General features: G+C 39.1%; 2 protein-coding genes across 6 annotated transcripts in view; both read left to right on the forward strand.

Moving 5' to 3' along the window:
• trip4 (thyroid hormone receptor interactor 4) overlaps positions 1–20,019 on the forward strand; it is a 44,475-nt gene extending 24,456 nt beyond the window's left edge. For 2 of the 5 annotated variants that reach the window (XM_079465613.1, XM_079465614.1), the window contains exon 13: positions 19,165–20,019. In XM_079465613.1, the coding sequence (XP_079321739.1) occupies positions 19,165–19,223 (59 nt within the window). In that variant the 3' untranslated portion in view covers positions 19,224–20,019. Of the gene's footprint in view, positions 1–11,755; positions 11,865–15,634; positions 15,859–17,208; positions 17,651–19,164 lie in introns of those variants that run through there. The other 3 variants (XR_013787203.1, XM_079465612.1, XM_079465611.1) reach the window with 3 other exon arrangements.
• Positions 20,020–21,593: 1,574 nt separating this feature from the next.
• znf609b (zinc finger protein 609b) overlaps positions 21,594–23,727 on the forward strand; it is a 50,436-nt gene continuing 48,302 nt past the window's right edge. The window contains exon 1 of the mRNA XM_079454795.1: positions 21,594–22,104. The gene's annotated coding sequence lies outside the window, so the exon portion shown is untranslated. The remainder of the gene's footprint in view (positions 22,105–23,727) is intronic.

The raw sequence follows: 23,727 nt of genomic DNA on the forward strand, positions 1-23,727 counted from the left end.
CCCTTTAAGTAGAGGGTGTCCAGATAGATCCAGATTTTTGGCTCTTGATGTAAGCAATCCTTGGCAGAGGTTGTTCGCTTCTCTTTACCTAGTTAATCTTCAAAACTTTATTTGACCCTACTACATACATGAAAGCATTTTCAGATACCGTCTTTGATATTTCAGACAGTGTTTGAATAAAAGCGTCTACCAACTGCATGAATGTAAATGTAACCTGCTTAACCTCTCAGATAAAAATGATCTGTCAATTCAAAACTTCAAGGATAGTAATGTGAGAGTTCTTGGGTGGAAACCATTCTTGACAAGCATGGGTGATTGCTCTTACAAGTGCGCTGCCTGCTCGCCGTTCGGGTTCTTTTGTTTCCACATAAACGAACCACAAAGCCAGGCCCTCAAAAGCCATGGAAGCCTCTGACATTCAAAGCCTGCCCCATTCTCCAGCAGCTTTTCATATCGTAATGGAGAATTTTATATACATTTTGACCTTGCGTCTAGCCAGCGTTTCTCATTCATTTTCATTCTGTCCTAAGCTCTCTGAGATCTTGGGTGAAACGACCTCTGTGAACTCCTCGCGGGGTGAGTGGGGGAGGAGACGAGGGTTTAATAAGCTGGTGGGGGAGTTAAGAATCAGCGGTAACCACAGAGGTGTCCTGCCCTTTAACTCTTCATTGCTTTTCCCTGCTTCGTTCAACATGAGGGTCAAGGTGGCATCATCAGCGTCTTGTACATAAAGCCCAAACAACCTTACCCTTGTGGGACTTATGGATAAGCAGTCACAAAAAATGCTTACGATGGCCACGTTTTTACAGAAAACAGACTCGTGAGTAATGTAACAGCAAACCATCCATCTCCGCTTTGGGTCGGTTAAATAGCTGACATTAGACATTTTGATTCTGATGTTTCATTACAACAGAATTCTCATCATATTTTGTTTAATATGATTGAATTGAAAGCCGTGTGAGTTTCTGCTTATAAAGCGCTTGAATCTTCTATCCTGTCATCTAATCTGCCGACTGAAGGTCATTCTCGCAGCTGACTGTAGGAACTATCAGACATTTCCTGATGAGTGGCTTCAGCCATGCGTGAATATTGCAGGTTCACATCAGCGATTCTGTTACATGTGAGCCTTTTAGAGGCTAAAGGTTGTTTCTCCCTTCTTTATCTGAATCAATATGCCTTCAATGTTCAAACAAGCAAGCTGGATACATTTTTAACTTTTAGCACCAAGAGAAGTGACTTCAATTAGATCTATTATTTTCTGAAAGGAAACCTACTTTACAAGGATTTGCCAACAGTTTTTGGAAAATGTATATATTAGTTTTTTGCTGGTGACTCAAGTCTATTTGAGTAAAGTCTTGTGTGGTTATATCTTTGACTTTCTGCATAAAGTCTGGTCCTGTTTGCAGATTTTTCTTTCTAAGATCTTTACATTTAGGTAGAAAGATACTATTTGCGAGTAAAGTGATCATTCACACTTGTTTTTACATTTACTCAGTCCAGAATATATACTGATTATTTCAACTCGGACACAATGTGAAATATACAGTTTTTTACAATATTGCATGTATTGTAATAAAGAACAAAAGGTACCGGTTTTATTAAAGGTACTGTAGGCAATGTCTGATAGGCTAGCAATATAAGACCTCAGAGTGCTCTCGATAGCCACGTCTCCTCCGAAACACATGAACACACAGATACTCTACCAGTCATAGCTTGGGACATGTGAGTGAATATATATATATATATATATATATATATATATATATATACATTTTTAGTTACAACATAATTCCCATAGTTCCCATTGTTTTATTTCATAATTTGGGTTTATTATTATTCTAAACTATGGTAACAATATAAACACATAAGTGAGTAAGTGTACAAAAACTTGACCTGTGGTGTGTATTTAGACTTTACACTTTATTTTTTGATTGCTATCAGAATATGAAGATTATTTCAACCACCAGCTAGCAGTAAATGTTTCTGGAAAGAATTGCCTACCCTGCCTTTATATTATATCGGTAATCCATATGATGACCGTAAGAGTGTCGTACAGTCAAATCTTAAATCCTAGATTTTCCCACTCAATCAGCGCTGAAATCTACGCAGATATGACTATATCACCCGCTAGTTATCTCACCACCCACCAGTTAGCGCACGAGGGGCTTCAGTAACCTAAGGACATTAGTTTATGAGCACTTCTTTCATCACTTTCTCCTGCCAGTGCCCTTGTTTCTACACTCCTGTCTCATTTATAAGGACAGAATAAAAGAAGGTTTTGATTTATTCATGGACTCTTTTCATATTCATGTCTTTTCCAGGGCTATCTCAGTGCGGTGGAATTTCTTGCTTCAGCAACTGCTGGGATGCTCGGCAGAAATCAGGTTTCAGGTCTATTGAGTCTTAGGCTGGGGGAAGGGACGGTCGCATATTACTCAGGAAATGTGCAGCAGGCTTTAGAGGTGACGGAGTGTGTTTATTACAGATCTGTCACACGGCTAATGGGCAGCTGGGAGCTGGATGCTTCACTCAATTTAAAGGGGAAGCGTGCGTTGAACAACAGGACCAATGTTTTTAACTCAAGGCGTTGAGAACATGCATAAGATAGGTGAACAAATTTGGGCTGGAAAATAATAATTGTCCTAGATTATCAAAAATACTTGTAAGATATCTGAGTGACGATTCGCATTTTGCATCTTTTTCGCGCGCAAGTTCGTAGCAGCCGCACACAAACACATTTTCCTAGGTGCGTCGGCGCCGCATAGAGATGGGCATAGTTCAACTTTACAGAGTGACGTGCGTGCACCGCAGGTCATTTGACTAGAAAAAGGACACGGCTCTTGTTTTCCACACGGTTTTTGACGCGAAATGTGAATTGGGGCTAAATGTGTTAGAATGGGCTTCATGTATAAGTTGTTTTTTAACGGATGATTTATCCAAATCAACTAAGGCGTGTTCATGCCACTTGCTAGCATTTTAACAGAGTGCTGCATAAACATAAGTTATGTGTACATAAAGAGAGAGAGTGGGGAATGGAGTGGGGCAGTGAATAAACAGTTGAAGGTCCTGTGCAGTCAAGCGACGATCCAAGAATGCGGTTGGCATTTGACTGTGAATCGGAATAGACCGTGACTTATCTCCTCATTTTAAGCAGGGCCCCGGCCAGCCTGGCATAAAATGTAAATAGCGCAGCGTGACCCGGCTCAGGTTTACTTATCCAATACATGAGGCATAAACCTCAAATGAATTCAGCTATGTACTGGAATAATTAGCCTGTCAGATAAAGGTTAATGGGATGAGAAGTTAGGTTTAATATGTTTATCAGAATAAACTTTAAAGATAGAGTTCACACAGATATTAAAGTTCGGTCATCATTTATTCATCCTCAGGTTGTTTTAAACATGTATGAGTTTCTTCGGCAGAACACAAAATATTTTTTGAGGAACATTGGTAGCCAAACAAAATTGGCCTACATTGAGTTCCATTGTATGGACACCAAGCCACTGACACATTTCTTAAAATATCTTCTTTTGTGTGCCACGTATACAGGTTTTGAACGACATAAGAGTGAATAGATGATGACAGAATTTCGAAGCTCGGCTTCTCTGAGAAGAACGACGGAGAGCGAGTGTATGTGTGGGCTGCCAGCTGCTCTCATGTTTCTCATGCTGTCTGAGGTTTAATTTTCCCACTGCAACACATGTGAATAATGATAGTAGTGTAAGCTATCTCCTTTATCTTCATTTAATCCCAATATACACAACAGCCAACTGCAATAGCATTAGCGACAGAGCATCGAGTCCCGGACCGTACGATGGCAAAGACTAGGAGGTCTCTGTCTGGCGTTGTTGAGCGTGTTTTTACTGTCTCATCTATCGACAAATACATCATCTACTTTGTTACTGGAAGCAGGAACTCTTGACTCTGTGCCCTCGGCGTCTGCCAAGATGGCCATTTAAGCTCCTGAAAAATGAATGCTTGGAAGATGGAACATGAGGCAGGAGGAGATGAGTCTGGAATAGAGCCGAGATGCTGATCTCTGGTTACAGTTGTTGCAGATTTGCACCTTGAATCTTTTAAGCAATCGTTGCATAAGTTCTTGTTCAGACTGAAAGGTGATGAGGTTTCTGCACTTTGGGGGGGCATGTCATTTTTTACAACTGTTGGAAAGCTATTTGTAAGTAAATTTTTCTTTGGCAAACAGAGTTAAAGGACATTGTAAGATAGGTTTAAGGTACCTTTATGAAAAAGGTAATATTGTTTAAAATTGCTTTTTTCTTTCTCATTACTGATGTTTTACTGTGTAATTGCCTTAAAGCGTTGAGGCAATGTTTTTCATAAGCAATTTATATTCTTATTTCATAACATTTTATGCTTTTACTGGATGAAAGTCTCTTCACATCCTGATAGCAATAATTCAAGTGTTCTACAAATTGAACAAATGCTATGGGAAAACCACAGCCATAAAATGTTCGTCCAATCATTGCATTCGGTTTGAGTGAGAGTATAGAGTATTTTTGTATGCAAAACCCGGAAGCGAGTTAGAATTTTAGCACTTCCTGTTCCATCGCCCCAAAGGGAATGAATTTTTTGTATGGGCATTTTGGTTAAATGCCCAAGATAAGGTCTGTGGTTAAATAAAACTCTTAATAGTTTTACTTTTTATTCTGTGACATAAAACACACCAATTATAACCTGCTTGTGGTTTTTCTATAAGCAACTGTATCCTTTTGCATGAAGATTAAACGTCATCACACATAAAAAATAGTACAAAAAAGAATGCAACATGGAAATAAAGGTCTAAAAACGTGGTGGGAGATTCATTCAAGGAGTAATTACTTACCAGGGAACACGTTTTTAAATAAAGTTAGCGAAGACTTTGGGGTTGTGATGTTGATATTGAGCGACTGTAATATAGTCCATTTATAGCATCATGTTAGCTTTTTACTTGGATAGTAATAATTGCAAAAATAGCAATTATTGTGTTGATTTGTAAATATTATCAGTCACACTTTATTTTAAGGTCCAATTCTTGCTATTAACAAACCATTAACTACGACATTTGCTTCAATAAACTCCTAATACGGGCTTTATTAATAGTAAGTATAATAGTTGTTAGGTTTAGGTATTGGGTAGGATTCGGGATGTACTGTAGAAAATGTTCATACAGAATATGTGCTTTATTAGTACTGATAAACAGCCAATATTCTAACAATATGCATGCTAATAAACAACTTGTTAATAGCGAGAATCTGTCCCTGTACTAAAATGTTACCATATTATCTTGATAGACAAAACGTGTAAAGATTATAAACCTTTGTTAATCACAGAGCTTATTTTTTTGCTACCTTCCAAAAGTCTTTTGGAAAAATACATAGGCTTTTGGTTGAGGGAACCAGTGAGGCACTGACCTCCGGGTTGGCCTACAAAAATACTTCGGCACCACTCTATTGCAAACTGTATAAAACCGCAATAAGCTGTAATAATAACAACAAATACATTTACATTTTAAATTAAAGGCAAACTTTTGTTATGCTGTTTTTACATCCTGATAGCAACCACCACGTAAAGTGGTCTAAATATATTGTGCAGGACCATAAAATGTTTGTCCATTCATTGCATTTGGAGGAGGTAATAATTGCTTTGGAGAGTGGGATCTTACTCTCAAAGCTAGCTTGCTATCGCTAGTCTCTGAAAACCAATGTTGTCTTTTATTATTGATGTGTTGTCATGTCCTTTGTACTATTATGTTGTCCCATCAATGAATGAGACTAATTGACAGGAGGCGTGGCTTTGGAGAGTTTGGAAGGGAAGGCAGGAGCTTTTTATGCTTTCAAAGCTAGCTTGCTATTGATAGCCTCTACGAATCTTCCCTAGCCTCAAAACAAAGGCAGGGACATCTTTAAAAAAATAATTAACATACTACAAAGAATTGAATAAACTACTCTATGTATATAGTGTAGAGCTTGATATGCAGTGACCAAGCATGGTTGTAGCTGTCCAACTAGTCAGATTTATATGGGTGTGTTTCAAACGGAATTGCTATGAATGTTTAATGTCACTTATACATGTGTATCACATGGAGTTCAGTGTTAAACGATTACATTTAAGGTTAGCGATCACAGCTGTGGTAAAGCACACTGATGTTCCTGGGAAATGGCAGTCCATTGCACATGGCTTTTCTTCATGCTACGTTTTGCTTCTGTCGAGTGTGAAAGGAGCTACAGAGAGTATTCAAAGCCGTGTTGTGCTGCCGTCTCCACGCCATGAATATTGCATTAACACATTCCCACCATATGCAGTCGAGGTGCCCTGGCTACTGCTGCAAATGCACTCAGCGAGTAGTTTAAGAGCCACCTGTCACGTGACCTGCCGACAAAACCGGGTCTTTAACATGGACAACCATATTATGGATTAGTAGAACGTGTGGATTTATGTCGTGTTGAATATCGACACCCAGGCCACAAACTAACCACTTACATTAATAAATTAAATGTGACTGCTTAATTTTGTATTTAATCAAATTTTTCAAAGCCTTTCCTCCATTGTTGATGTTGTGTTTTGGTGGGGGCTTCAGTCTTGTTACAATCTTACAAGGAATAGTCGAACCTTGTTTAATGATCTCGATATTAGCATGCTCTAATTTTCATGAATTTTACTAGCTGGGATTTTGACCCAGAGCACATCCCCTGCGTTTGTTTTCAGAGCTCTCTAACTTCTCCTTAACCTAACGTCTTTTATTACTCAACAACTTTCTTTCTATTACCAGCAATAATGTGCACTTATCTCTGAGCAGTCAGCTTTTTTGCTTGCGATGTACTCCACGCCTGCTTGACTCGGCGCTTCCTAAGAGACCGTCTTTCACTAGAGACTCCGAGAAATTCGTCTGCTCTCTCTGTTTTGTTACACCTTGACGGTACGTTCACGTTGACGTGCAGCAAGAAAGCAGCTGGAATCATTGTTTTTTGAGAGTTTTCGATTCAAGGCAACATGCACGAGCAACCGCTGGGGGAGAAGTTCGTATATGTGATATATTAGCTTAATCTAACACAATCTGTGCATGATATGATGTAATGAAAGGTGCCTGCTTACTCGTCTGTGTTTGAGTTTTTTTCTTAAAGGGATAGTTCGCCCCAAAAATAAACATTTTGACATGAATTACTCGCTCTCTAGTTGTTTCAAACCTGTTTACACACAACACAGAGAAATATATTTGGACAAATTGTTTAACCATTGACTACCAAATTTGGGAAAAATGACAATGAAAGTCAAAAGTGCCCCAGAACTGTTTGCTGTCCTAAATTCTTCAAAATAGTGTTCAAGAGAACAAAAAACAAAAAGATTACAAAGTAATTACTACTATGGCAGTTAATGGTGGCCAAGAACTTTTTGGTTAGAAGCATTCTTCCAAATATCTTTTACATTTAACAGATTTTGAACAACTCGAAGGTGAGTAAATGATGACATAATTTTTATTTATTTTTTAACTTTTCACAGTTCACAAATCTTATATGGGTCATATTTGTAACATTGCAGTTCTTTATATTAAGTAACACAGTGATATGCAATGTATATGTATCCGTGTTCACAATTTGATCTCTATGAGGAATGTGTGCCTTTGTGTGCCCTGAGATCCGGCTGGAATTCCCCCAAAAGGCATCGGCAAACAAGACAAACGGTATGGCAGGCGTTCCCGTTCTCTAATTGGGCGTTCAAATCCTTTTTAACTGTCTGCTAGATTCTCTCCAGTAGTTGAAAGCGCCAGGACTTGGTTTTCCATTTGAATCAGACTCATAATTGAAACAGGACAGAGGAGACTGAAAAGATGTCCTTGTTAAGCAATCAAACCGTGTTTTGAAGTGAGGATGCAGCCCCAGATCGTGACTGCAGTAATTAGAGAGTCGTTGGGTTTATATTTGGAAACCCGCTCTGTTCTCTGGAGAGGAGGGATGCTGTTCTGCGTCAACTGTTCACATTTAAACTGGATTTCCTGCTTTAAACGCATTAGAGCCTGTAAGACCAAGAGCAAAGTGAGCCAGGGAAACAAACTGCTGCCGGAAATTAACCAGCAATTGTTGCCCTGAAAGTATTTACACAGGGTGAGGCAGATTTTTGCTGGCTTCAAACACATTCCCGTTCCAATCTGTTAGTTTCTTACTATGGTGGCTTTTATTTTGCTTGCGCTAACATAACCACAGATCCACCAAGTACAGATTCATCTAAACGACTGCTTCCGGACTCATGACCCAAACATTTTATATCATTGAATTTTGTTTATTTATTTAAAGGAGTATTCTTATTTCTTAAGCTGTTTGACAGCAATTTGTGGCATGCAATTTGTATTATCTGTGAAAACAATGGGATGTATAGGGACAGTTCACCTAAAAATTACTAACCGTCAAGTTGTTCCAGATCTGTATACATTTCTTTGTTCTGATAAACACAGACAAAGATATTCAGAAGAACGCTTGTAACCAAACATTTGTTGGCCACCCTTGATTACCATAGTAGGAAAATTGCTTTATAAATGTATTAATGCTTTATAATAAGATATTTTGAAGAATGAGGAAAGCAAACAGTTTTGGTACACTTATGACTGCCATTGTAATTTTTTGTCAACAGTGGTCACAAGCATTCTTCCAAATATCATTCTCTGTGTTCATCAGAACAAAGAAATTTGGAACAACTTGAGGGTGAGGTAAATAAAGACAAAATTTGATTTGTTTCTTAGTTTAAAGTTAAAGCATTGAACACAACTTATTTCGCCGGCAAAACAAAAATGTCCCATGTTTTACAAACCCCCCCCCCCACCCCCCCTTAAGGCATCCTAACTGAATATGACTTTCTTCTTGAATAATATTGCAAACAGAGTTATAATCCTTTTACTTCCAAGCGGTGGAATGGAAGTGAGTGGGGGGCAATTTTTTGAAGCTCCAAAAAGTGCATTCATCCATCAAAGAATCGATGCGTTTGTTTAAGTGAAATATCCATGAGCACTTTTAACGTTGATGTCTAGCATCCGTTATCCCTCGGATGCGGGTGAACCTGAGGTTTGTTTTTCCGGCAAATGACGGACGAAAGCTCCCACCAGAGGAGACGCTATCCTAAATGCAGCATCCATTATTGTCAATTGACGTTTTTATGCTGTGTAAACTTGAGTTTGGTGTGAAAAGGTCTTAAAGATATCAATAGTCAATCGTGTCATTGTCTGTGGAGACAATTGTCAGGCAGATTTTTATCATTTGTGACCCAATCTGAGAAAACCCAGCTGAAGTCATTTTTTGGCATTTACTGTTTTCTACCTAAAATCATCCTACATGATGTAAAAAAAACAGTGTGTGAAATATATTCTTGAAATCTTTAATATTGACGGAGTAATGCCATGACAAATGTTGAAATCATAGCAAAATGAATGGTTAGATTAATTATTCCGATTCTGTGACTGTAGTCTGATTTTAACAGTCCGGGTCATATTTTGTGTCAGTTTAATGAACTGAAATATAACTTCTAACATTAACAATTGTTTCATAATTAGAAAAGGATCATATAATTGGTGTCATTTCCTATTGATGTTTTCCAGTTGACTCTAAAGGCAGATGGATATCCCCATGACTCAGGTTACACACAAACACACACACTTCCCCATGGCAATTATCAGATCTTTATCTTATCTAAAACATTTCGTACAAGTGCCCTTGAATGTGCGCAGACCGAAACCGTGGCGAAACCACCCGACGGTTAGAATGACTCTTTGTTTTAGATTTCTGTGTTTCCCACAGCTAGCCCTGCCTTTGTGTGGAGCTTGTTTTAATCTCCATAGCTCTTGTTGAGCGCATTGTTGTGCTTTTGAAAGAGGTGTATTTACACTCTGAGAGCTGTCTGTATCCACCTCGGCTCAGCACAGACCTCTCTCAGCAGGATAATCTGCAGTCTGATCTCCTCACCCCTACACAGGGAGCCCTTGCAGTCTTTGTGGTGTACTTGAGTGGGGGAGGTGCGCTCGCTTCTGTCCTCCCATGTATGGACTAGTTTTCTCTGAGCTGAAGAGTGTGTTTATACCGAGTCCCCACAGACTCGGAGTTCACTGGCTGTAACATTTGTACCTTGAAGACAGCACTCATAGAGTATTATATATAGAGTTATACATCATATAACGTTATAAATCAAATTTGACATACATACTAGATCATTATTTGCACAGATTGTATCACTAATGTACAGCGTACAGATTTTGAAGATACAATTTATTTTAATTTTTTTATGTTTGTTAATCATTTTAAATGTTTAATTGATCATATGTTTTTCCTATTTCTGTTATTATTAATACTGTACATTAATTTTTTTCTGTTTGTTTCAGTTTAGGTTAAGTTTCCTTATAAAACATGTAAACCGTGTTTATATACATTTATATACATTCAGAGGTTTGAAATTGTTTTTGTGAAATGGGCTTTGAAGTGAATAAATGTTTCAGGTGTGTAATTTAAAAATATGTTGCGGCAACGTTTAGAGGTAAAGCACGATATTAGATTCTGATGAAAGATCAAAGATAAATATTCACCTCTATGTAAAAAGCCTTGAAAATGCTGTGTTATTTTTTAACCCAGGATTAGGTCGAAAAGGGCAAACCCAACTGTTGGGTTAAATTAACCCAGAAAAGTGTATATTTGCCGCAACAATGGCCCAAAACAGCATTTTGGGCTGAAACAACCCATCATGGGCTAATTCATTGGGTTTGTTCCTTGTTGACCCAAAGATGGGTTTGAAATAACCCAGCGTTTTTCACAGTGAATGCTCAATTTTATCAAGAGCGTTTTTTTGAGAAAGTAAACGGTGGCTTCATCTTAAAGTTGAAGATATTCTGTAACCCGTGGTCAATAAAAGCAGCTTGGAAACTGGTGAGTTGCCCCTGACACGTTCACTTGTGAAAGCATATCCTGTGCGATACACTCATCACATGGCCGGCGTGTGTATTAATGCTTTGTGGCGTTAGACTGGCAGGGTTCCAGCGCTGCTCAATGAGGCAGAGCTCTGTCTTCTCAGCTCTTTCTGCCTCCCGTCACTCTGTTTATTCTGCCCTGCCCGAACCAAACCTTCTCTTCACATACTGCCGGTCCCCTTTCCTAACACCTAACACGTAGCATTCCAGCCCGAGAGCCCATTTGGATGATTGCAGAGAGCGTTTAATTCCACTGTCTGTGTATACAGCCTTCAGGGAGCCAAACTGACCCAGTTTCAGTGTGAATCCATATTTAGACCGGCTCTGTGGGCTAAAATCATCTATCCTTGATCTCATCCTTATGAACCAGCTAATGATACCATATGATTCCTTCCTTTTTTAATGCTGAATAACAGCCTTTAAGTGTTGCTCTTAGAGATACACATGTATTTTGGCCATTATACAACTGGTAACTATTTACATGTTTGTGGTCATATAATTAGGTGAAAGTGCATGCTTTTTTAACATTGATTTCACTAATATATATATATATTAAGGTGACACACATACAGTGTATCTGTTATGTTTATTTCTTGTTTTATATTTGTTAATGGAAAAATGAATGCTCGTCATTTTCAGTTGGGTTTTGGGATTCCAATAGTTTCACTTGACTTGAACATAGAAAATATTTTGAAAATGTTGGTAAACAAAAAATGTTTGTCGCTACTGACTGTTTTGCGCCATGCAACAAAAGTCAATGTGGACTAATGGTTTTTGGTTGCCAACATTCTTCAAAATATCTTCTTTTGTGTTTTGCAGAAGAAAGACACTTGGATACAGATCTACAGCAGCCATTGGGTCCACAAAGTGTTGGCTAATGCAGAACTGCTCTTCGAGAAGCTTTTAAACACATTACTTTGAGTCTCAGGTTGAAAATAAACGCACAACATGCAAATTTCTTGTCCAATGGACAGCTAGTTTGTCTAGCTCACACTTAAAAAAAAACTGTAGTGCGGCAATGTACATATAAACCTATATTTTTCTGTGATGCCCATTCAAGTCGTTGCTAGTATAGAATACTAGATTGAATTGTTAACTTTAAATGTTTTAATGCATGTTGTGACAGTCAGCTGTTTTTCAGTGTCACCTCCCCGACTCTCAGGTAATAGTGGATGTGTCTGTGTATAATGAATAGTATGTGCGTATAGCATCTGCTCTTTTAGCTCTGCCTTCCATGAAGGCACAACCGTTGCAGACTGAAACCAGTTTTTAGTCTCTACAGGAGGATGTCAGGCAGAGCAAGCCAGCTGAACGCTTGCCCTGTATGTGGTCAAAGTGTGTGTGTGTGTGTGAGAGGGGGTAGAGCAGCTCAATTTCCATTTTTATTAACAATCCTGTTTCCACTGTCAGGGAGACGGATGGACGGTAGCTTGTGGATCAATGTCAGTCTCCCACCAGCATGCCAAAGACCCATACAAGCGCGCTGTTAACCGCTTCCTGCCTTCAGCTGCACTTCCCAAAAGGAAGAGCTATAAATACTGCTTATGTTACTTTTCCCAAGGTCTTATCAAAAGAGCAGTTGTGTTTAACAGGGACTGTAATATGGTTTCTTGACATTGTCGGTGCAGGTAATTGATTACTCAAGTGCCGGTTTAAAGTGAAAGATTCTGTCATCATTTACTCACCTGCTTGTCATGTCAAAGTGGTATAACTTACTTTCTTCCGCGGAATACAAAGGAAGATATTTTGAAGAATCTTGGTAACTGGCCCCCATTTATTTACATTGGTTTTGTGTATTATACAAAATATCTTCTTTTGTATTCCGCGGAAGAAAGTAAGTTATACCGCTTTGAAATGACAAGCGGGTGAGTAAATGATGACAGAATTTAAATTTTTGGGTGAAATATCACTTTAACCCTTTGTAAGATATCAGGGTTAAACCAAAGTGTCCTGTTTTAAAACTTAACCAGTTTTGACTGGCTTTATGATATGTAAGGGATAATATACAGCAAGTGGGATGTCATCACAAAATAAATCCTGACAGGGTCTTGTATCTTGGGTTTAGTTTGCGGTTACAACCAGATGAATGATACATAAATGTCACAAGGAAATAATTAGACATGAAACAGGCTTTCCTATGGATCAGTGGTTAGTGCATGGTGCTAGCAACACCAAGGTCACGGGTCGATCCTAGAGGATTAAACATAATCAGTAACAAATGTATAGTACAATGCAATCCAATATAAGTCGCTTTGGAAAAAATCCTCTGCCAAATGCATAAATGTAATGTAATTAAATATTAAGTATTGAGTTGCACCGGTCAAGATGAGGTCACCAATCAGAATTGAGTATTTCACAAAGCTGTGTGGTAAAACGACAGAAACGCTCTCATACTTGGTAAGCAACCACCTAGCAACCAACCAGAACGTCCTAGCCACCTGCATGGCCAAGCACTACAAACATTTTTCTTGCAAAATGTAAAAAGCAGGTTCATTAACTTCCTGCACTGAATCTGCACATTTATTTTCAGTTTACTCCTACTGTAGTTTGTCATGCTTGACAGAAAGACAGGCAGTCAGAGGAGCGTTATAAAAAACTCCCACTGGTTTTTGATTTGCGATACACACACTCCAGCAGGAAAGGGATTGCGGGTTTGTGAGAGACTTGAGTCTTCAACTGGAGAACAAACCGTGATGGATTTTGCATGTACGATGATGAATTTATATCCGTGTTTGTCAGATGCTGTGAGTGCACGATGTGCTTTCTAAGGTTATCTCTTGAGAGTGGAGTGCTGAGCTTGACTGCTCTTGAGGGTTCATTGAATGTTGGGAAGGGGCAGAGCTACACTACAGGGTTGACGTGTATTTGTACCATTTGTAGTTTTTTTTAACTTAAGGAATGGTGATGCTTTGTGAGTTGAATTTAATTGCATGAGCCCAGTCAACCTTAATCCACTTTCATAGGTCCATTTTCCTGAGCGTGTGCTTTGGCAAAACATGCAGTGTGTACCAATTTCTCCGTGTCTTATCCATCCCCTACAGTCTCCTTAATTTGTTCTCCTTGAGTGTAGCCCGGTCGCAGCGCTCGCACACACGCTTTTCTCCATGTGGCTTTTTCAGCAGGGAAGGTTCAACTCGCCCTCCCCCCAGAGAGCAGCTTTGCACTTGAGCTGACCGTTAAACATGCTTTGCTGGGTTGCCATAGGGCTGAACACAAAAACACCCATCCTGACCTCTGAGCGGCTGTTAGCAGGAGTCCAGAGCCCACAATGAACGTAAAGATACTTGTGCTGACACATTTCTGCTCCTTCGCTGCTGCACATGCAAATCTCAGCAGCCACCCCCCTATCACTTCTTCTGCCACTGCTGTGCTAAAGAAGATTTTTTCTTGCCCTCCCCCATCACAGGAGAGCGGTGGAATAGAGCTGAGCAGTGTTTGAGTGTGGGGGAGCGGTTATGTTCTCATTAATGAATGATAATGGAGCCATCATATCTCATGTAAAAACGCTGTGACTAATTGTGTTACGCTGTTTGCTCTGCAGACCGACCCTGATCTCGGTTTCAGAGGCTTTAGAGAGGCACCGTCCACAACATGCATATGAAAATTTACGCTATCTTCATTCTAAACAATGCTTCATTGTTTTAACCAAGCATTGGGTTGAAAGGGGATGAGCCCAAAGGACTGGGTTGTAAATTATATTCTGGGTTGATTTAACCCAACGGTTGGGTTTGTCCATTTTTGACCCAACGCTGGTTTGAAAATAACCCAGTATTGTTTAGCGTGGTTCACAAACGAAACCATAGCCTCCTAAACAAAATGATACTTTCATGTGTTTTTTGTAAAACCATGTTTTTAATGCACATGAACATGGGACTATGGTGACATCATGTTTTGTGGACATGGTCATCATAGCAATATCATAGCATCATAGCAATATACTTTTGGGAAATGCGCCTTGGTAATGCCATGGTATTCTCAGAGGTACTATATCAATGCAGGCAAATACGGTTTACATTCAGTACCAACCGATTAGACCTCATAATAGATGGGGCTCCTTCAATGCCAGTTAAAAAGCATGGAGAGATCTTAAGAAGCTGGCCGATAAAATGCCAAGTGTACATTTGGACAAATTCTAGACAATGGGTGACTACTTTTAAAAACAAATGCTAGACTTTATCATAGTTTTGGTCTCTTTTGGATGTTTTTAGTCCTTACAGATTTCCTCTATTTACTATTGTTATTTCACAGTTTTTATGACTTTAAAATATTATTTACCACATTTTTAAATAGTAGTAGAGATGAGTGTTTCAAAGTTTTTGAACTGTAATGTATATTTGTATGTTGTCTAGTTGTGTAACACATGGGCAAACAAAGTTAAATAAACTTAGAAAATACATATTTGACCCGGCTATGGTTTGGAAAACCCATAATTGTTTACACTGTGCACTTTCTACAAATAGCAGGTTTGTATTTTTCATATATATTTCAGTTGTGATGTTTAGAAGCAGCTTGGCCTGGATTGAGCTGAATGGGGATGGTGGTGATTGAGAATGAGGATAGTCGGAGCTCTGGATCTGTGCTCAGCCTCGGGCTCTTGTGCTGACAGAGAGGAGAAGTGATTCATTGCCTCTGAGGGAACAGTTGCAGGAATTATTAATGGCTGCAGGATTAATCTGTTTTCTCTGTTTGCTCTATTAGTATGGGCGACCCTGGTGGCTGGAAGATTTTTCTCTGCTTCTGAAGCTCCCTGGCAGCTCCTACCACAGAACTCTGTCTTTTCATAGGTCTCTTTTAGTAGGTCTCTTTTCTTTCTCTTTCTTCATATCTCTTGGAAAATTCCCATCCTCGGCTGGCCTTTTCTCCAAACTCTTTGTGACAGGTGGAATTGATTAATGTCACAGTGCGTTAGGAACAGTGCTGTAAACACACCGTGTGTCTGTTTCAGAGGTCTAAGCGCTGCTGTTCTCCTTTATGTATGTCTTGGTCTGCGGGTGTGCATCTAAAATGGCAACATGCAGTCGGCATGGAACCTGGTAGCTCAACATCACACAGAGATATTTTCACACCTGTAAAGGCATCTTTTACAAAGTGCGGCACATCACTTGATATTAACATTCATGTGTTTTAGTAACACTTTTTAATATCAGTACCAACAAAAGTGCCACAGTTCTGTTGAACAAAAATGACTAGATTTGGCAGAATTTGTAGATTTGCAGGTCACACAAAAACAAATGACATGCGTTCCATCCTAATCCTTTTCATTCTCATCCAGTTTTTCTGAAGAGGAAGAGCAGTAAATCAAAAACCATAAAATCGTATCTTTCCAGCAGGTCTGTGCACATTGAATTCTCTTCGGTAAGTGTCTGAACATTCATGACAACCTTCAATCATCAAAAAACAAAATGGATTTTTCCCAGCCGGTGTAATTTTTCCCATGGCTCTCGATGATAGAGATGACTGATCCTGCAGGGAACTGTGATTTGTTTGATTAGGACTCAACACAATATCGCAAAAGGAGAATAAAAACAGTAAATGCTTCCTTATCTTGATTCGCTAGTCATTTTTAAGGCCAACTTAACTCATTACCATGGATGATATTCTCTACTCGCGCAGGATCATAATGCTCCAGCTGTCTGTGTTTATTGCCCCCGCAGAGCTTGTTCCGCCCTCCCCCCGTCTCCTACTGCTCACGGCTACAAAACAATCAGCATTTTCTCAGGATGTTTGCCACCGTCAGCCCAGCCAAATCCCCTAAAATTACTACAGTGACCGAGTCCAGCATTTCGAAAAGCTGATATTTCAGATCTTTTCTAGACAGGAAGGAGACATCGGTGGATGTTAAATGTCAAGTCTCCAACGAGATTAAAGGGATAGTCCACTCAAAATAATAAATCCCGATAAAGTCTCGTCTTTCGGTTCATGTGACGTTCTTTTCGGCACAGCTCACTAAGAATTCAGAGAAACGAACAGCCATTTTTGGTATTAGAGGGATGTACAGCAGAGTATTATCAGTATTTGAATGGAAGCTAAGCTAATGCGATTTTCCAATAATGTAATTTAAAGCGATTGTGTGCACATTTCAGTCTGCTCCTTACATAAGCGTGCATTCAAATACAGTTTGGAGTCATTGGATTATAGTGCACAAGTCTTAAGGGCAATTTTTTAATCCTTTCCGAAACCTCATAGACACTTGACCATCCAGTTCAGTTTAATGGAAAATAGCATCTGATAAAAACAGTTCACTGTGTGTTGTTCTGTATCATTACATGAAGTTTGGAGTCCAGAGTTGGATACGAGAGCAGGCGTTTGGAGGAGAGCCAGGTGCGTCAGATGATGGAGAAGCAGAAATGTTCTGGACAAACCGCGTCTATTATTGGTTTGGCTCCCTTGCTGCAGCATGGATAATAAACTGCTTCACAGCAGCCCCCAAAGAGAGCAATCAATGGGAAATTATCTTGCCAGATCGATGTCTGAGCTCTTATAAGTTGCTTCACCAGGCAGTGCAGAATGCTGGGACTCAGCATCTGAACGCAGCCATTAGCTAGAAAAGTGCTTCTCCTTTCAGACTGCCAACATGTTTGTTTGGGCTGAGTCACGTCTTGTGTATTTATGGAATAAGTAATGTTTGTGTTTTTCTTTCCGTCGATATTGCTTTTCCATCCTATCATAATTTTAAGTGTTTCATTCGAATAAACAAGACCGAATAAGACTCGTATATTCTTTCTTATTATGGATTCTCTCATTGCTGCTCTGTAGCGCCAACTTGTTTTGAAATATCCTTCACATTTCTTTCTTCACCATATTAAAGCTTTAATGGAAAGAGACAGCCCAAAAGACATGAACTGATGAGCTCGCTTAAATGTCCATCATGCCTGTTGACTCGGACGTTGCTCGGGTAACAGGTTTCATCCGTATGAGTTGTTCGCTGTGAGCAGGTCTACAGTTGCTACGGCTGATCTGTTGTGCCTGAAAATGCAGCCGGCCGAGATGGTGGAATTGAAAGTCTCTGCATTCTCACAGAATAGAGATGCTGATGGCAGCCAGCTCAGCTTCATCTCTCTCCGTATCGATTCAGTGGCTCCAGTTTCAGAGATGGAGAATGCCAAGAGCACGGTGCAGCTCTTCTTGGTCACAGTAATGCGGCATTAGGACCCGCACAGTGGCGTAACGGACAGGCACAAAAAAGCCCCAAAAAATATTAATATTGACGCGTTAATAAATAAATCTTATTCTTGTTCATTTTTGCCTACCGCTGTTTGGCGATCACAGTATTCTTTGTCATTTGTCATTGTTTTTGTTATCCAATCGTAAGGAGAATAGCTACAAATGTCCTGGAACGTAATAATCTTCGCATTCTTTGCTAAATAATAAAGATATGATATCTCCAGAATTCACAATATGTTTGAAATTTGATATTATCTTATGAGTAGAAATAACTATTAAAATGTGTAGAATTAGATTGATAATCATGGTTTGTATATCACGACTATTGACAATATATTCATACTGTGACAACTCTTACAGAAACCTTTAAACAAGAAAGACAGATATTTTAAATGTTTTATTTTAATATAACATCCAAATGGGGCTTAAAACAAATAACAGTTGATGATTTAGTACACTGTGATTCACACAAAAATGGATGATTTTTGGAAAAAAACATGAAGATCAACCTCTAAACAGAACAAATCACTGGGGCAAAAGCAGATTGTACGAAAATGCATAAATGACATTGTACAAATTTCATAAGAATCAGCCACAAATATGCTTAAATGTAAAATACGTTTTACATAACTTTCCTTAAGACTAAACAACCTTTTCAGCGAATTCAAATTTTAAGATGAAATTATTTCTTATAATGAATAATAATCAGACGGACACATTGTACACATTTTTACATCAAATTGACTAAATTCTAGTTACTTATGTTTTTGAGAATTTCTTGCTCTTCCCATTCAGCAGATGGACTAGTTTACAGACGTATGTTCTAGACTTAACCCTGAGTGTTCGTGTGTTAGTGTGACACCACTTCAATCACTACTGCGTACGAAGGGGGAGTGTAAAAGAGAGGGTTGGGAGTGTGTGTGTAAACAGATTAATAAATTCCCTCTTCCTGATTCCAACCCTCGCCTCAGCGGGCAGCTTTTCGTTGTTTGACAGGGAGCTTTGAAAAGGTCACAGGGACTTGAATCACCATTAACCCCACCCCTCCCCATTCTCTCACACAGGGAAACTGGAGAGCCAGATCCACCAAAGTGCCAAGAAGTGTTTAACGCAGCCAGCGTGACCTGAACAAAGCCATACCGGTCAAGAGGAAAGGAGAATCCTGGTGGAAGCCTCACGACAGATAGTTCACGCTATAGTTGCAACATGCTACATATGGCTTACATAATTGAGCACTTATTCATCTGATGGATGTTTTTCTCCAATAAAAGGCTGTAAGATAGCTTGCGTATCTGCATTTATTATTATTATTATTATTAACAGCATTTTGTGTGTTGATCATCTTTTTTAATTACTGTGCATAATACTGCAGTACCATTAACCGGCTCTCTTTTAATCTCAATTGGATTCCCAGCACATGAAGCCAACAGTCTGAACCTGGACCGGTTGGCTGAGCTTGGAATTTTCTGCTTACTAAAGAGCCAATTGTGTTGGAGAGCTCATATTGGAGCTACTCTTCTCATTTGGGCCACAATGGCTGTCAAAGCCAGAGGCTCTCAGGTTTTGGGCCTGCTGCTCTCAAAGTGATTGAGTGGCCTCTTTGTGACACAAGCATCTCTACACCAGAAAGAGCAAATTACTGGCTTCTGTAATGGTAGATTATGTGATGGAAAATGCAATAAAGTAGCCTATGCATGCATGAGTGTATATTCACTTCCTGTATGAAACAAGACATCAGTCACTTCATTTTATGTTGCGTGTGCATTGTGTATATATCCACAGTTTACATTCATATTATTCTCGGTACCATTTTATTAATGACCTCAGTATAAATTAAAATCAGTGTACACAATGTGTTTTATGATATACATGTCCTGGATGTTTCTTGGTCATTTATAACATCATTTTTTTCTTCACCCAGATATGCAAATTCTGTCATTATTTACTCATCGTCATGTAATTCCAAAGTGGTATGACTTTCTTTATTCTGCAGAACACAAAAGAAGATCATCTGAAGAAAGTTGGTAACCAAACAACATTTCTCCCATTGACTTCCATTGTATGGACACAAAACCACTGAGAAATTTCTGAAAATATCTTCTTTTGTGTTCCGCAGGGAAGAAATCATGCATTTGCTTTTCTTTTGCTTTTCCATCATACTGTAATTTGCCTTTAATTGGCCCAAATCCAAATACTGTTTGATTTTAAGATTAAACCTTTTAACAACCCTCCCTTCCCTTTAGCCATAGAACAGCTAATCAAACTCGCTCTTCTCAACCACATATAGGGTGCTGGGATCTCCTTTGTGTCATAATACAAAAGACATTTTCTGGGGGAGTTCCAGAAAAGCTTCAAAATTCAGTTTCACACAGCTATTGTAAGCAGTCGTGATCTTGGGTGGGCATCGGTGCACGGCAGACACGTCGGTTTGATCGTTTTAAAGTGTTCCTCAATACAACGACATTATCATCAAGTATTCCCAACAAAATTTCCTATTTGTTTAAACAAACAGTATGGCCCATTAAATGCATGATTGAAGTGTCAAGGAGCTAATTATCTTATGAAAAGCTTATAGTTTTGCATTTGAATAAGGGGGCATTTTGAAAAGAGGCTCACGTTGTAGAAGGCATATCAGCAATGCGTCGTCCTGTTCCCAGTCAGCACTTTACTTGCATGCATTTCCCTTACTGCTGCGTTACAGGCCTCCCTGCGTAAAGCTAAGAAAGTGCGAATGAGAATACCTGTGGCTACAGACTCACGCTGCCACCCACATGCACTCACAAAACCAGAGTTAATAACTTCCCCAGTGCTAAAGAGCTGCTGGTACGCATTGTCTCAAAGAATTTTCAAATGGATGGTGGTCAGTATTAGTTTGCCATGAATAGCCAGTTTACCCAGATACATTATAAGAAATGTTTGAGTGTTAAGAACTCGGCATGTTTTCAAACATGAGAGTAAGCATATATTTTACTAATGATGATGCGGATCTCAGGACACACCACGATATTGGCCATTATGTGGAAAGGATGCATTTATGGATATACCTGTTATGAATATATGACTCCCCAGATGTAGTTTATCTGTAAATTCAGTTATTTGCCAACGCTTAGAAAAATTAACTATTGTTTTACATGTGTGGTAAGTAAAGTAAAAAACTACACTTTTATCCAAGAAACGTGCTTAATTTTCATATTAGAAGGTGAAACTTCTCATATATTTTTACGTAATATTTAATATTAAACAAATATTTGTTTTTCATATTAAGTGTATCTTAGAACAACACGTGACTTGCAAAACCAAGCCAAATGTACAAAGCAAAATGACCCTAATATAAATATAAAATTCCTTATATTTATTTAAAACTTCCTGTTCGATAAGTGTAAACAAAGTAAATAATTTTTATTAATTAATTATTATTTTTTAACTATGTTTAATCATCCCTGAAACCACTTCAAGCACATGCCCAAAGTATGCCAAGAAAGGGCTTCGCAATGGAACGACCGATCCAGTTCCCGAATCCAGTGTCCGCGCCTTATCGCACACTATGCGCTTGTGGTTCAATCCATGCGGACCTTTCTCCTGGATTTCATGGCGCTTCCTCCTCCTGTCCTTTAGTTACATTGTATCTCCCTTACTCAAAGGAGCGAGGGATCCGCGACTCAACTGTAGGGAAAAATGAATGAATATACGTGAAAATGGACGCGCCGGGATGTTGGATTTATCGTCTCGGAGTTTAAGAAAGACGCATTCGAAGAAAGCCGCGAGATTGAGATCCTGCGATGCCAGTTTCGGGGCAGTGTTTCCATTTTTGAACGGGATCCTTAGAAGTGTGATGGCTGCAGTCCAGCGAATTGCTGGCCTTGCCTTTCTCTAGTTGCTGGATGTGTTGGGAAGTGCACTGCTTTGGGATCATTTTTGGAATTCCGTGCGCAAATCCTGAGGCCTTTCCACTCTCCTCTATGGAATGTACATGAGTATTCTCTGGATAGGGGTTCGCGTGTGGGGTAAGTGGCGCTGGGAATAAAGCGTTTCTTTTGTGTGTATGTGTGTGTCTAATGTATATATGTGTGTGTGGGTAGGGGGTGGTGTTTTATTTGTGCAAATAGATGGAGACTGGAGGTGCTTTAGCTCGTTAGCTTTAGCTCGTCTCGAGCAGTCATTTCCTTGCGTGTAACGCGAACTAATGCTTTTAAACCGCGCGAGCGATGCACGAGGCGCAGCGCTTTATTATTCGATTCGATTCGAGTAATCAAACGAGGTGCGCGTGCATAACCGATTATTCGATTTATATTCGGCGCTTTGTCGCGGTTACACGAACAAACAACACCACCGATACGCTGCTCGTTTGTTTGTTTGTTTATGCTGGAGTTTTAGTAATAAACGCAATGACATTCACAACAGATCTGTGCTAGTAAGCCAAAGCGCATCGGTCTCGGTTCTGTTCACATTAAGCACTCAGTCCATGAGTTCATTTTAGCCCGGGCTTATTATTGCTTGGCTAACAATGTTTTGTTTCCTATCAGCACAGTGTTAAAAACTAATATTATCATACCTTATTTTTGGGGTGAGGTAACATATTTGATGTATTTTGTGTGCTGTGTGATTTTGACAATAGTTCTGTACATTGTACAGTAAGCATCACAAGGATGTGCTGTACAACAGTGACAACACAACCATGGTTTCATTATAGTTGAGGTTTTTAATGTACAATACGTGTTTTTTTTTACTGCTACAGGTACATTTACATTTAGTCATTTAGCAGACGCTTTTATCCAAAGCGACTTACAGATGAGGAAACATTGGAAGCAATTATAACAAGATACATAAGTGCATCAAAACTAGTCCATTAAAACCTAGCACAGTATACAAAGCTAAGAATAGTGAACATAGGTACAAACTTCCAATGGAACAAATTGCACCAAAACAGCACATTTTTATCTGAAAGTGTGCAAGACATGAAATGACTTACTGTGTCCATTTTGTAACGTTTTTTCGATGTTAAGTGTTCATATGGCTGCAATCTGTGGCTGTGCTTGTAATAAATGTACGAAGCATATGGTGCATTAGTTTTATCGTTCTGTTGACAGGCTAATGTATTGTTTGTTTTATCGTGAAACTTTGGGTTCTTATTAGCTCATGTTAAATCTTTTCGTTCCGCAGTCCCTCACCACCCTTAAATCATCTGTGAAAATGTTTTCTACATTTCTACGTGTCTTCTACATTAGGATGACATCTTTGTCACTTTAGGACGATTTTTTGCTGGAGGCTAGAGGGTAATTCACGTCACATTTTCATAACACCTTTAATCGTGATCCTTCATTTTGCCTCATAGCACTAAAATGTGCCATCTATCATGCTAGATGTAAATATCATAGTGAATATATGTATTTGTACATATGATCATATTCATATGGTTGTGTATTTGTATGGTTGTTTTAACCACCAAATATAGGCAAATATAAAGTGTCACTCCATATTAGGGGTGTGCGATATTGTCCAAAAAATGATATCTAGAGATTTTCTGGGATAAAGAAAGGGGGATTAGATTCTGGGATTAGGCGAAATTTTGCATCCTGTAGTCTTATGCATATACTTTAATACAAAGAACATTACCATATTGAAATCAT

Source organism: Barbatula barbatula (genome assembly GCF_947034865.1).
Source record: "Barbatula barbatula genome assembly, chromosome: 1".
Classification (NCBI taxonomy): Eukaryota; Metazoa; Chordata; class Actinopteri; order Cypriniformes; family Nemacheilidae; genus Barbatula; species Barbatula barbatula.